This window comes from Schistocerca gregaria, chromosome 7 (genome assembly GCF_023897955.1).
Source record: "Schistocerca gregaria isolate iqSchGreg1 chromosome 7, iqSchGreg1.2, whole genome shotgun sequence".
Classification (NCBI taxonomy): Eukaryota; Metazoa; Arthropoda; class Insecta; order Orthoptera; family Acrididae; genus Schistocerca; species Schistocerca gregaria.
Window position 1 is genome coordinate 343,933,313 of NC_064926.1, and position 15,073 is coordinate 343,948,385.

General features: G+C 42.2%; 1 protein-coding gene across 2 annotated transcripts in view; it reads left to right on the plus strand.

Moving 5' to 3' along the window:
- Positions 1 to 15,073, plus strand: part of LOC126282119 (cytochrome P450 4C1-like) — a 92,988-nt gene that overhangs the window by 52,170 nt on the left and 25,745 nt on the right. For both annotated transcript variants that reach the window (XM_049981587.1, XM_049981588.1), the window contains exons 3-6: positions 3,223 to 3,313; positions 3,417 to 3,602; positions 7,113 to 7,182; positions 14,706 to 14,832. In XM_049981587.1, the coding sequence (XP_049837544.1) occupies positions 3,223 to 3,313; positions 3,417 to 3,602; positions 7,113 to 7,182; positions 14,706 to 14,832 (474 nt within the window). The remainder of the gene's footprint in view (positions 1 to 3,222; positions 3,314 to 3,416; positions 3,603 to 7,112; positions 7,183 to 14,705; positions 14,833 to 15,073) is intronic.

The window sequence follows — 15,073 nt, forward strand, 5'->3', positions numbered from 1 at the left end:
CAATGGAGAGTAAGAAAATGGTAATATTGGCACAGCAACATCTTTCTGGCAACCCATTACTAACAAATCTGAGGAAATGCAAGGCTGAAAATCTGATGAACCTTGACGGGGGCTATCAGTTGGATAATGCATGGAAACTCATCACCTGCTTTATTCTAATCGGTTCTAGGCGCGCAGTCCGGAACCGTGCGACTGCTACGGTCGCAGGTTCGAATCCTGCCTCGGGCATGGATGTGTGTGATGTCCTTAGGTTAGGTAGGTTTAAGTAGTTCTAAGTTCTAGGGGACTAATGACCACAGCAGTTGAGTCCCATAGTGCTCAGAGCCATTTGAACCATTTTTTTATTCTAATCAAAGACATCAGAGTACGCCCATGGCCGCAGCGAGCGATAACAATCAAGACAGCTAAGTTTCACAATGCCACCAGCGACCGTGCTCTCCGCTGGGTAGTGTAGTCGGTCGACACCACTATCATAGCTCGTGCACCGAACACAAAGGACGGCGGTGATGAATCGAACAAAGGAGCAAGCCTTCGTTGGTCTTCAATGGCTCACCTGAGGATGACTGGCAGGTGCTCATTCGAAGTATCGTACATTTAATAGCGACCGGCTACAAACGAGAAATTTCTTCTGACAAAAAGAGTAATACACAGAACAACTGATACTTGCACAAGGGAACTACTGCTAGTTTCCATGGAATAACCGACAATTACTATGGATACCCGACGAACGATAGTAAAAGGAAATATAGAGAGCGGAACGTGTTAACAAGAGGGAAGCCTGTAAACGCACGCTCTGTATACATCCGACGGTTCATACAGTATCGTGTCTGTCAAAGGTTGTTGGGGAGCCGTTTAGTGCGACATTCCGTGTGGTATGGCAATATATCTGTAAGATATCATTTGAGTGATTAAGATCGAGGCTCTATGGCGGTCATAGTATCACCACTGTGCCCACAGTAATGGATTTGTCTGAAATTGTCTTATCGCAATTAAAAAAGGTCGTTGAAGGTGGACCGATGGTCGTAGAGGGACCACCACACTGCAAGAGGATCGACACGCAGCCCTGGTGGCGAAAAGCCACAGACTTCTCACCCCTTGGCAGATCACTGCAGACCATGCAATATCTACGGTACAAATGTCTCCGCCCCAGAAACATTTCACGGCGATTAAATGAGGCTGCACTGTATGCTCTGTAGCCTGTTAAATGTACCCCGCTTAAACACGCCATCATCGAGAGTTCGCTGATGTAGGGAGCATATGGGTTGGGTCAGCAACAGTGGTCCGAGTGATCTTCTCCGACGTATTCTGCTTCACTGTGGCAAACCATGTTTACCAACAGTTAGTGTAGAGAGTGAGGGGAAGACGTTATGTACCACAAAATGTTCACAACTTCATCGATACTAGGCAGTGCAGTGTGGACGGGCATAATGCACAATGCCCGAACACCGTTGCATATCTTTCCGTGAAGTACTGTTACAGCACAGTGATATTGCAGGGAGTTTATTCTGGATCATGTCGTCTCTTTACGGGTGCTTTAGGGGCGAATTCCTGTTTATGGACGGCAATACCCGACCACACAAGCCCGCACAGAAATCTGACACACAGGAAAGTGCAGATACTGAACGTGTGGTATAGCCTGTGTACTCCCCAGACCTGGGCGCTATATAACCAGCCTGGCACGCTCTTGGCAGACGTGTTTCTCAGCGGATACCCCCTATCCGAACCACGCAAGAATTCAGTACCGCCTTGAGAGAGGAGGGGACAATATCCCTCTTGGACTGCCTCAACAATTTGGTACCCAGCATATGAATAACAGGCGCAAAATGTGCATTACTGGCCGCGAGCCCATACTCCTTACTGATCAGTGCGATATCGACCGTTATGTTGGGAGTTTGATGTGCATTCCACCAGAAATTTATTTATCTGTGTTATCCTGGTTTCCCATGTGGTGAAGTGTAAACCATTTCGTAGAAGGTATACCACTCCACTTCTATTACATACGTCTTGTTTTTCATGTCAACCACTATTGCTTGTGATTATTCTTGTACAGCAATGTTTCTGTTCCTTAGCAGTTGTCAAGCAGTGTAATTCGTACTGTGGGTAGGATTATAATATGAAGGAAAAAAGTGTAAGGAAAAATGGGAATGGGGGAGGGCGGGAGAGAGTGGGAAAGATGTGGAAGAAAAGAGGAAGGGTGAAGCTCTAATTAGGTGCGACAGCTCAGGACGAGTTATTGTTGGTAGCGGAAGAGGAGGGGGAATATCGGTCCGGATAACATTGTCTGGGAGAGGAAGACGGTTTAAATTTCGTTTGGGGAGGATGTGGAGTATGTATAGGTGCAGAGTTGAGGAACTGTCTTGCTAAAGACGAGACAGCGCACAATGATTTGAAATTAGAGGAGACACAACAGGGTTGTTGGGGTTGTTTTTTGTATAAAGTCTTGATTGTTCGAAGATGGTCAGTATATGTGTGGAGAGAAGGGATGGGAATTAATTGAGGCGAATGTTGGAGAAGGTAACATATATGGAAAAGGAGGCAGCGTACATGTAGTTCAAGGATTTGGAAGGACTTTCAGACCTTAGGAGTCGTGGATATCTACGAAACACTTGCATAGCACGTAAATACAAATATGGAGACAAATACCACCGCATGTCTAAACATTCAAGCGAGTATGAACGGTATCCACGACATAAGGTACAAAACCGTAAAAAAACTATAACAGTAACTCGTTTTTACGATCGTACGGGCCTTCTTGAAAATTTGTTAACTATGTAGATATGTGTCCCTTATGACTTGAACACTGTTCATACTTTCTCGATGTTCGGTCTTGCAGCTGTATTGGTGTCTGTGTGGGTAGTTGTATTTGAGACAACTGGCTGAAGATGAGGAATGGTTATGCATAAATTAATCACGAAGTAGTTAGCAACCACACATGTAAACGACCATGTTCAGTAATGGTATGACCGATTTGGAACAATCCCGTTACAAATTATCGCCTGTAGGACTGTAACCTTATAAGTTTTGAACACCTTATTGAAAATCATTGCTGCATCAAATTAACAGTTTAAGTTTTAGGTTGAAAAAAGTCCTTCAACTTTTTTTTACGTCTGTATGTATCAATCTAATATTAAATGCTACTCCACAAAGAGCAGTGAGCAAAATTGCTACAATGGCAGCCTAAACTCAGAAAACTGTCACAACTATTTCTTCTCGATATTTCAGAAGATAATGACAAGCAGTGAACTGATAACTAAGGCGGACAGCTACAGCTTTCTGCACCCCTGGCTGGGAGACGGCCTTCTAACTAGCACAGGTGAGACTCCACTCAGGATTGTACTTCTGCAATAGATGCTGCCATGATGTCTCAGTTAGTTGAGCAAGACGTGTAAGTGGTCTCTCATATGTTATCTTTCCAGGACCGAAGTGGCATTCTCACCGCAAGATGATAACGCCAGCCTTCCACTTCAGTATCCTGGACAACTTCGTTGAAGTATTTGCGGAAAAATCTGAGGTTTTGGTAAATCTACTGAAGACAAAAGCTGACGGCCAGTCCTTTGACATGTACCCCTACATCACACGCTGTGCTCTCGATATAATATGTGGTGAGAATTATTTTGTATGTCACTCGAGATGAAACAAACAACAATGTATTATCAGTTTATTCCACAAATCCTGACAAGTGGTTTCCATGAAAATCAACGAACAGCCCACAGCCAGTCTTAATATTCGAAAATCGGTCACGATCTACAACGAATGTTTTATACCGAACTATTTGTTCTTTTAGCTTTTTAGAGAACCGTACCACACACTCTGTCCTGATATTATTTCCAATAATCATTTTTGGCGTTCACTTTGCCTTTCGTTTGCTTTGTGTTAGCAGTGCTGCATTTACACATATTCACTGTAGGGAATTATTATTTGGGAGATTTTGGTACCAGCTCAGTATCATGGAATCGATATCTGGCGCGGTACATAAATTTAATAAACGGTATTTTGCATACAATATTTTCAGAAAACGTCTATGAATGGATGTCTTAATCTTAGGTATGTTTAACATTCTACTGGCACGGTTGTTGAAACTTTAATTTGTAGGTAATTCATAATCTCAACAGCGGTTTAAAAATGCTTTAATTTTCGATAGCGTTTGTGTTCATGGAATCTCAAGTGATCCGTAATAAATCGTAACAAGGATGACCATTAAGATATGCCGCGCGGGGTGTATCGTAATCGCGAATAAAAAATCTACCGAAATCGGTAGATGTGATGTACATATACAGACAAATGAATGATTACTTTTTCACAAAAACTGGATTATTTGTTGAAGAGAAAGAGCTCCATATATTCAAGTCAATAACTCATCTGTCCACGCCTGACCTTTATGCAAGCAGTTATTCCGATTGGCCGTGATTCAAGCAGTTGTTCGATGTCCTCCTGAGGGACATAGTACAAAATTATGTTCAACTAGTGTGTTAGATCGTCAAAATAGCGAGCTGATTAGAAAGCACTGCCCATAACGCTGCAGATGATTCCCATGGTGAGCAACGAAACGGGTCGTAGAATATTGTCAACGTATCGTTGTGCTGTGCCACCGACGACAAAAAAAAAGGTCCGTAGCCTCGCCAGACATGTCTTTGCTGGTCATCGGAACCCAGTTCGAAGCGGGACGCATCACTGGAGATAATGCGACTACAGTTAATGAGATTACAAGCTGAAAAAGTGTGTGGATACGCCCAGAAAGTGGCGTTCTACCAACCTGTGGTCACCCGCCATACGGCACGACAACCAAGCGTGATGGTTTGGGGTACCACTGCATTTCATGGAAGGACCCTTTTGGTTGTCATCGACGGCACTCTTACAGCACAATCTATGCCCCGTTTTATTGTCCTTCGTTGAAAGTTACCCTGGGCTTACATTTCAGCAAAATAATGCCCGCCCGCACACCGAGTTTCTACTGCTTGTCTTCGTGCTTTCCAAACCATACCTTGCCTAGAAGGGTCGCCTGATCTCTCACAAAGTGAGAACGTTTGATCGTAGCGTGTACGATTTCGCGGCTGGCGTTTTTATTAGTTAAAGCTTCCGGACTGAGAGTCAGTAGTCGATCTGTAAAACTTCTTCTTTCTGACATTTCGATGTCAACTGCGGGCAACATCTTCCGAGGTGAGTCAACGACTAGCTGCCATGCCGTGGAGGTCCCGTTTATATAGAGCGCATAGAGGGCTCCATGATACGTCACATGGGGCCAACTGTATGTCTATCTAGCTTCCTGGCACATTAAAACTGTGTGCCCGACCGAGACTCGAACTCGGGACCTTTGCCTTTCGCGGGCATATGCTCTACCATCTGAGATAGCGGAGCACGACTCACGTCGGTCACACAGTTTTAATCTGCCAGGAAGTTTCATATCAGCGCACACTCCGCTGCAGAGTGAAGGTAATCGATTGTCACATCGTTGATGCAAAGTCGATTACCAAATCTTATCTAACTTTAAGCCTTCCTCTTTTATATTAAAATTATTGTGGTGTTTCTGAATCTCTATAGCTTCTGTATACACGTGTGCATAGTAATGCAATGTTCTGGCTAGTACTCTCGTCTCACTAAATTTTATTTCGTGATGACCGTCTTTAAAAACATGTTCCAATAGAGCTGATTTGTTGGTATGTCCCAGCCGAAAGTTCCTTTTGTGTTCGGTTAAGCGGGCATTGACACTTCTTTTCGTTGTTGCAATATAAACCTTCCCACAGCTACACGGAATTAGCGTGTTTGCCAGGGCATCGCATTATTATGCACGCCTGTATAGAGAAGCTATAGAGATTCAGAAACACCACAATAATTTTTATAGAAAAGAGGAAGGCTTGAAGTTAGATAAGATATGGCCGTCGACTTTGCACCAACGATGTACAATCGATTACCTTCAATCGAGACTAATGACTTCCGTCAGATATAGACTTCCAGTCGGCCCCACGTGACGTATGGTGGTGCCCTCTCTAACTCTACATAAACCTCCACCGCATGGCAGTCAGTCGTTGACTCACCTCGAAAGATGTTGCCTGCAGTTGGCAACGAAACGAAAGGTAGAAGAGGTTTTACATATCGATCACGGCCTGTCATCCCGGAAGTCTTAACTAATGAACGTTAGAAGTATTACGGCTAGAGCCCTCCAGCCAGTTGGGTAAAATTTGGCACGATATTAACCAGGAGGTATCCAACACTTCTGTGAACGAATAACTTCCGAATAACTGATTGCATAAGGGCCAGAGGTGGACCAACGTGTTATCGAGTTGCTCAATTTATGAAGCTCTTTCTCTTGAACAAATCATCCAGTGTTTCTGAATTTGTGATAACTTGTTTGTGTGCACACGTACATTACACCTATCTCCGTCTCATTCTTCATTCGAACATTTCAATCGTGGTGAGTGGTTTTTTTCTTTTCCTTCTATACAAAAGATGACATAGCAACTCGCGCAAGTATACTGTTATGGAGAGACTATAGGGAAACAGTTTGTAGTCACAGCACGACTCTCTCAAGCGTCAGCCGTGGTGTCAACTCAACACAACAGTACAACGGTGTCTAATACATTTTGTAGTTAAAATGTGCAGTGATTTACATATATCTTACATAAGAGTGTTAACATTTGTTGGTCTTGGTGCAAAACCAATTAAGTCTGTATCACAATTTCTCTATAACTGGGCAAATAAATTTGACCTAGCTGGTTTCTGCATCAAAATTCTAAATATTGATTTCATCATATATACTATGTTCTGAGACTGGTTTATATTTTACTCAAAAGCTATAAGTCAGTAAACAATGTAGACTGTTCACATTAAAATCAGTATGGGTGTAAGTGGTCATGTTACAAAAATTTTGCTACATAACGTACGTAGTAATGGTTGTGGACACTGTCCATCATTTCTCTTAAACGTCAACTAATACTTCCCTGTTGATCTCTGTATTAGTTACTCTAAATTAAATCTACCGTAACTCATATTTGACTGGACTGTGCTCCAAACCTTTCCATTGCCACTCGCTTTTGTGTTAAGTTTACAAATCTCTTAATATCGAATGAAATGCATTATAGTACGATGTTTACAGCCGTTTCTTTCATTTTTAATAGAAACTGCTATGGGGACCTCAATAGACGCACAGCACAATACTGAATCGGATTATGTAGCCGCGGTGTACAAGTAAGTTATCTTAAATCAAGTGTTATATACAATATTGTTTTCTACAATTTAAAAATAATTTGTAATTCATATACAATATGGGCAGTGTCGGTGCAAAAAAAAAAAAAAAAAAAAAAAAAAAAAAAAGACGACGAAAGAGATTGAATTTGCAAACAAGTAATACTACATTACCCACCAAAAGTCCGTGTTTCGAGAATCACCGCGTGGTTCGATACAATCGTCTGCAGGTCGAAACACAGAATCAGAGAGGAATTAATGGATATTAATGCTGACTATATCGGCAGTTGGGCATGATAAAAAGTCAATTGAAGATATTTCAGGCATGCCAGATGCTAGAGTTAGCCGATGGAATGATTATGAATGTTTTCTGGGACGTATGGATAGGCATTGGAATAGAAAAGAGTCGGAACCATGGCTGATTTGGTCACATCGTAAAACATAAAAAGAAATGTAGGCTTCGGGAGAGAACAGCACAACGGTGGCAAACGTTCAAATGTTCAGCCAAGGCTCAAAATGAAATACGATATAGCAGTGGCTTCGTTGTTCAGAAGCAAGGTGCAAAGTTCCTTAGGACATGCAATATGGTATTGAAACGTCCCCTTAGAAAAATTATACACGACTGTGCTTAAACTGACACACAATAGTTTTTAGGGCAACGGAATCTGACTTCCAAAAATCCCTACGAAAGAATGGCCCTGACTAACATTAACCTATACGTTTCACAAATCACTTACCTCACAAAAATCTTCGTTACTCAAGCTACTGCAATACAGCGAGCACCACTACTGCCAGCTAAATAAAAGATTCTAACTACGGAAGGCACTAACTGCTGATAGGTATAGTTAGCAAATGAAAGATTTTAATAGGGAACAAACAGTGTATTTACCTTAATAGTCATAATATATATATATATATCAGTTCATGACACCAATTCTTAAAATTTCAAAACTCCGCCATCTCTTTCCCACGTCCACCACTGCTGGCGGCTAACCTCCAACTGCGCAACGCTACGCGCTGTTAACATCCAGCTGCCGCTGCCCAACACTACAATGGAAGACAACAATGCAAACCAGCCACAGACTGCACCCAGCACAGCCAGTGATTTTCTTACAGAGCGCTACGTGGCGTTCGCGTTACCAATAAATAAAACCTAAACATCCTACTTACAGTATTTATCCGCCGGGTAAAGGGACATTCAATTAAAATGCTTCTCTGTACAGGAACATAATGAATGTACGAGTGTAGGTCGTAGACACATAGTTGACGACATTTGGAAGTTTGGGTGTGGCGCTGACGCGTGCTCGGGAACCAAAATAGCGTGCTGACCGCTCGCGGTAAGCGGGAAATCCGAGTTGGAATGCCGGTCCGGCACAAATTTACATCGTCATCATTCCATTATATAGACGGTAGTTGTCCCTATTCGGAACTGTGAATACATGCCATGTGCTCCAAATGAAAGTCTGCATTTCGCGCTACAGGAACTGGAATGAAGCTTTGCTTGCACTGTGCCACGTCCTCTTTGACTCATGTGTTTCAAACTCGCTTCAGGGTGGGAGGGAAGGTGGGGGAGGACTGGGGAGGGGGGATGAGAGGGCAGACTTCTGATCGCTTTGATGCACTCATTCACGACCACGACTTCCTCTCCTTTATCCGACTCTCCATTTCAGAGCACCACCTGCACCTACGTCCGGAGTTGTTTGTTGTTTACATTCCGATCTCTGCAGTTTCTACCCCCCCTGCAGATCCCTCTAGTAACACGGAAATTATTCGCTGATTCCTTAACACATCTTCTATTACCTTGTTCCCTATTCTTGTCAGTGTTTTCCGCATATTTCTTTCCTCGCTAATTCTGCGGACCTGCTCGTTTCTTTTCCATCCAGTTTTAAACATCCTTGTACAACACCGCAGCTTGAACGCTTAAATTCTCTGTTTTACCTGTTTCCTCGCAGTCCTTGTCACACTACCATACAATGCTGTAATACAGACTTCATCCTCGGTGCTTCCTTCCACAAATCAAGGCTAATTTTTTATACTAGTAAATTTATCTTGGCCAGGAATGAACTCTTTACCTGTCCTTCTTCTCATGTGATACTTACTTCGGTTGTGACACTTTCCTTTTGTTTCCTTCAAAAAATGTTTCAAATGGCTCTGAGCACTATGGGACTTAACATCTGTGGTCATCAGTCCGCTAGAACTTAGCACTATTTAAACCTAACTAACCTAAGGACATCACACACATCCATGCCCGAGGCAGGATTCGAACCTGCGACCGTAGCGGTCACGCGGTTCCAGACTGAAGCGCCTAGAACCGCACGGCCATACAGGCCGGCTTGTTTCCTTCCAAAGATGCAAATTCTTTCACTTTGTCTACTTCATGGTCTCGAATTTTCATGATAAGTTTCTCACTAATTTCATTTCTACTACTCCACAATATGTGTTTTAAAGGCTGCAATTGTGTCCACCTCGCTGCAGTAGCATTGCCTGTATGCCAAAACCATACCCGTAGTTGTACCATAAATGCTATCATGTGTAGAAAGAAATTAATTAAATTGTATTCGCGGTTGCGAATACGGTTAGACTCCAGCCCCGCAATAGATTAGTGACAATGAAAATTTGTGCCGGACCGAGACTCGCACCCAGATACCCCGCTTATCGATAGAGATCGCCGTAAACACTTAAGTTACCGAGGACGCCTCCAGGATCTACCGAATCTTTGATACGTCACTGTATGTCTACGACCTGTGCTTATACAATTGCTTAGATTACCAGCACAGCGAGAGACTTTCATTATTACTGTCGCGGCCTTGTCTAGGTATGAAATTGTATTTGGAGTGTTTGAATTATGCGATTTACTATGCTATGCAGTGGACGACAGCCGTATGAAATGAATTAAATGTAGTCGCAATTGCGAATACGATACATGCATGTATGAAGGACTTTGTGTAGTGCATCGTATACAACAGACACTGTACATACTATTTGTGGAAATGCCAGACTCGCCTATAGTTCATGAAAAGGGCAGCAGTCTTTTTTCTGTACATGCAGTGGCGCAAGTCGGGAATCGTTTCCTGATCTGGCATTTTGACGTTGGCCATCGTCCCTTAACTTTGTTGTTTCTGTGAACGGCTGAGTGCAGAAGATAACTAAGCCACTGTGTTTCGCGAGGACATGAAGCTCTACTGTATGGTTTAATGATAATTATGGGAACTTTTCCGGTGAACTATTACAGAAGGAAAATAGATTTCAATCTGGATCACTGGGTGAGGACTACTCAGCGAGATGCTGTCGTGAGAGAAACATATCTGGCGGTGCACGATTCAAAACTTGGATCTTTATAACCGCAGGCAAGTAGTTTGAAAGAGATTCGGATAGTATGAAGTTAGATGTCGTGTGAATCTGTAAAGTGTAATGGCACGAGGAACTAGATACTTGATCGGGTGATTACAGTGTTATCAATAGATAAACCAGGAGAAGATCTAATAATGACTGAAAACAGGAAAGGTGATGAGCTGCTATGAAAAGCACAGTCATCACCTTGTCAGACGATATAGACCACTCACAGCAGTACGTGTTCATGTACCAACTATCTTAGCAGACGATGTGAAAATTTAAAAAGGATTTTAAGATTAGAGATAAGGAATTAGTCGTTTCGTTAGTGAGACGAATATTTAATGGTGATGAGGTATTGGAACTTGATAGTAGGAAGTAAAATGTTTAATAAGAGAACATGCTCTTGGGGAAAAGAATGAAACGGGAAGCCGCCTAGTAGAATTCTGCTCGGATCACAATTTAATCATTTCAAAAGTCTGGTTTAAGAACAGTAAAAGGAGGTAGAGACATGGAGCCACCAGAATTTTTCAGATGAATTAGATAATCACAATACAGAAATGTAGAAACCAGACTTCAAACAGCAAATTATTTCCTGGGGAACATATGGACTCCGAACATAATTGCTTGTTATTTAACTGCAGATGAAAACGCAATAAATTGTGGAGATTGCTTATGGGTATATTGAAAGAAGTAGTCGTCGGTGAACGTTTCAGAGCGAAATTGGACACGATTGACCAACATGGAAAGGAACGCAATAGAAGACGAAGCTGTCAGAGGTGAAATAATGAATTCAGTAAAGAATCAAACACGCGAAAAACAGTTCCTAATGGAAATACTTGGACAGCATGGGCGACACTGAATTTAACTGAAAAAGGGAAGAATGCAAGTAGTAAATGAATCAGGTCAAATCCAATACAGATGTCTAAAACATGAGATGGACAGGAAATGCAAAATGATGTACAAACATGTATGATTACTGAGAAGGTAGATGCTGCGTATTGAAAGATTAAAGAAGCTATTGAAGAAAAGAAAAGCTGAAGAGTTCCTAATAGAAGTAGTTGGATAGCATGCGAGATACTGAATTTATTTGAGGAAACTAGAAAATATGAATAGCAAATGAAGCAGACGATATGCATTACGGATGGGTAAAACATGAGACCGACAGGAAATGCGAAATGATAACACAAGAATGATTAGAGAAGATATGCGAAGCTGTAGAAACATGCATGATTATGAGGAACTAGATACTGCATGCTGAAAGATTAAAGAGACTATTCGAGAAAACAGAAGCAGCTGTGGCAATGACAAGCGCTCCGACGCAAAAATGGTCGTTCGAACGTGTCCCGAAATGGACGGTGTGCTTACAATTACCACAAATCATCTGGTGCAAAAACCATCGACAGAATCCTTCCCGTAGAGAAGAATCCGTTTCTGGTAATCCTGGCACTCGTTGCATATGATAGGGATAGTAGCGACTGTCATTCAGGATACACATAATCAAACTTTGGCTGACATCGTGTTGGCGGGCCACTTAGCTGGAGTTTGTGCTAGGGTTCGTCTCCGTATCCTATAGAACGAGGTCCTCCAAAACTGGCGTACACACAGTCCGTCGCCTCCCTGCACCTTAGCCTGTCTGCAAAGACCCATGATCACACAAACGCCCACAAAGGGTATGAAACGTTGTGTGATGTGGTTGATGTCTGTGAGGGTACTTGTTTTGGTGTATCCGTGCTGCCTCTCGGCCATTTCCATTTGTTACACAGTACACAAACATCGTCTCGGCTTGTAACCGACATGAATACGGTATCATTCTGCTGCTTTCAGTGCGCTGCGACAATCACGCAGTCTGTAACATACAAGGAACAGAGGACACGTGGTCAGAGAAACTTTCAGTCGTCACCGCCGTCTACTAAGGCAACAATGCGTTAACTGACACATGATTATAAGACCTCTTTTCTTCCATTTCCAGTCAGTAATCGGTCCATGCAGTTCGTCGGATTTATTCATGTTCGCCAGGTATAAATAAACGAACAGATGTATTTTTATTTCTGACATATTCCAGATGCAAACCGATTTAGGCTTTCTATTATGCAATCATCAGACTGCCTATGGTAACATAGTGGCTATGCTTACATTACCAGACAAAATACCATGCAAATGCGAACCATTATCCGCTCCAACTCACGTAACACAAATATACAATTGTAAACAATGCGAACGCTCAGATGTTAAAGCATCTAAGATTACCTCAAGTGTTAGAAACTTTTGCCTGAATATATTTGTCCGGAGTGTATCCCAGTAAATAAGAGAACTGTGGACAGTCTTGAAATTGTTATGCTATAGAAGAATACTGAGCATTAGATGGGTACATCGGATAAGTAACATAGAATGTGGCTGAACTATTTATGGCACCACTTGACTAAAACAAGAGATACAGTAGCATGTTAGGTCATATCCTGAGGCATGAAGGATCTGTCAGTTTGATAATGCAGAAACGTGTGGGTGGGGTGGGTAAAAATAGTAGATGAAGACCAAAGCATGCCTTCAGTTCAAATGGTTTAAATGGCTCTGAGCACTATGGAACTCTACTTCTGAGGTCATCAGTCCCCTAGAACTTAGAACTACTTAAATCTAACTAACCTAAGGACATCACACACATCAATGCCCGAGGCAGGATTCGAACCTGCGACCGTAGCGGTCTCGCGGTTCCAGACCGTAGCGCCTAGAACCGCTCGCGCACTCCGGCCCATGCCTACAGCAAGCACACTCAAGTGCTTATAGGTTGGCGTAGTTAGGCAGAGATCAAGAAGTTTGACCGGTATAGACCAGCGTGCAGTGTTGTATCAAACCAGTCTTCGGCTCGCAGAGCACAACAACAAAAGGCTGCAATTATGTTGACCTACGCCATCAACCCACTATCACTGAAGCTCATTGACGTAGGTAGTGGTATAGCTTGAAGTGGACGAGTCGTAGCGATCTCTCGTTCAGCACTAACTGCTGATGCACCACGACACGTAACTTACACCAAAGTTTGCATAACGTTTCCAAATTCCAGTTTTATTCCAGCACGTATTTTTAATTGTAACACCGGGTGGATGGCATAAGTGTGTCTAATTGCAGCCTTTTTGTTGTGGTCTGCGGGCACAAAACTGGTTTGATACAACTGTGCACGCTAGTGTATCTATCCTGTGCAGGCTTCTTCATCTCTGCCTAACTACGCCAACCTAAATGCGGGCCGGCCGCAGTGGCCTTGCGGTTCTTGACGCTTCAGTCCGGAATCGCGGGACTGCTACGGTCGCAGGTTCGAATCCTGCCTCGGGCATGGATGTGTGTGATATCCTTAGATTAGTTAGGTTTAAGTAGTTCTGAGGTCTATGGGACTGATGACTTAAGATGTTAAGTCCCATAGTGCTCAGAGCCATTTGAACCATTTTGAACCTAAATGCAGTTGAACGTGCTTACTGTAGTCATGCTTTGATCTTCCTCTACGGTTTTCTCTTTTGTTTCGTTTTATAGAGCTATACGACGCTCAGATTTTCGAATCATGTAAAGCCCTGGGATTATTCTACGAATACGAATCATGTTAGAAGAACGTGTTTCTTTAATGGGACTTCAGTGCTGAATACCTTCTTCTTCCATGTTTATGCACTTGGTATATTGATTTTATTCTAACTACCATGAGTTAATGTGATTCATAGACTTAGATACAGTCATAAAACATACTGTTTCATGAAAAGCCTTTCGGTATGAAAGTTATATACATCAATATATTCCTACAATTATGACTGAACGTTAGCTGTGAATATAGATGGTTTTCGAAGTATACTTTTTGTACCGCATACTACACGTCTGCAAACAGTTCACATTATGTGTTAGGTTGGACAATGCCTTTCCAATCTTGCCTCCTACATTTCCTGCAGATAAAACAGAAAATATGATGTAAATTAAAACAATTTTGTAGACTTTCCGCACTACACCTTAATGCAGCAAATTGAATAGTGTTCCCACAGACAACGACAGCTTTAGTGGAAAGAACAATAACTGTTTTGAATTAGGTTAATCCTTTCTTTAAACGATAATTACGTAAGAATATGAGAAAATTGTTATAACTACTAGCAATTATAGCAACTACGGCTACACAAAATTATCGCTACTTCATAGATGTATTATGTCAGTTTCGATGTTTGTTGCAGCATTGCTGAACTTACAATCCGAAGAGTTGTTAGCCCATGGCTGCTGAATGACTTCATGTTCCGCATGTCTCCGTCAGGGAAAAAGTTCTACAAGCAGTTGGATGTTCTACATGGATTTACCAGGAAGGTAATTTTGCTTCAACATACGTGAGCGGGATACAACATACAGTGGGACATGGAACAGTTGCATAAAATGTGTTTTAGAATTAATTAGATATAATTTACGACATAGGAATAACATTTTCGCGTCTCTGCTCAGCGTGTCAAGGGTAGCACTTGGCACTGACCATACAGCACATGTATCTATAAGGTGAGCATGACGCTTTCGGTGATGTGTCATATCTCATTGTATCCACACTTAAAAGTAC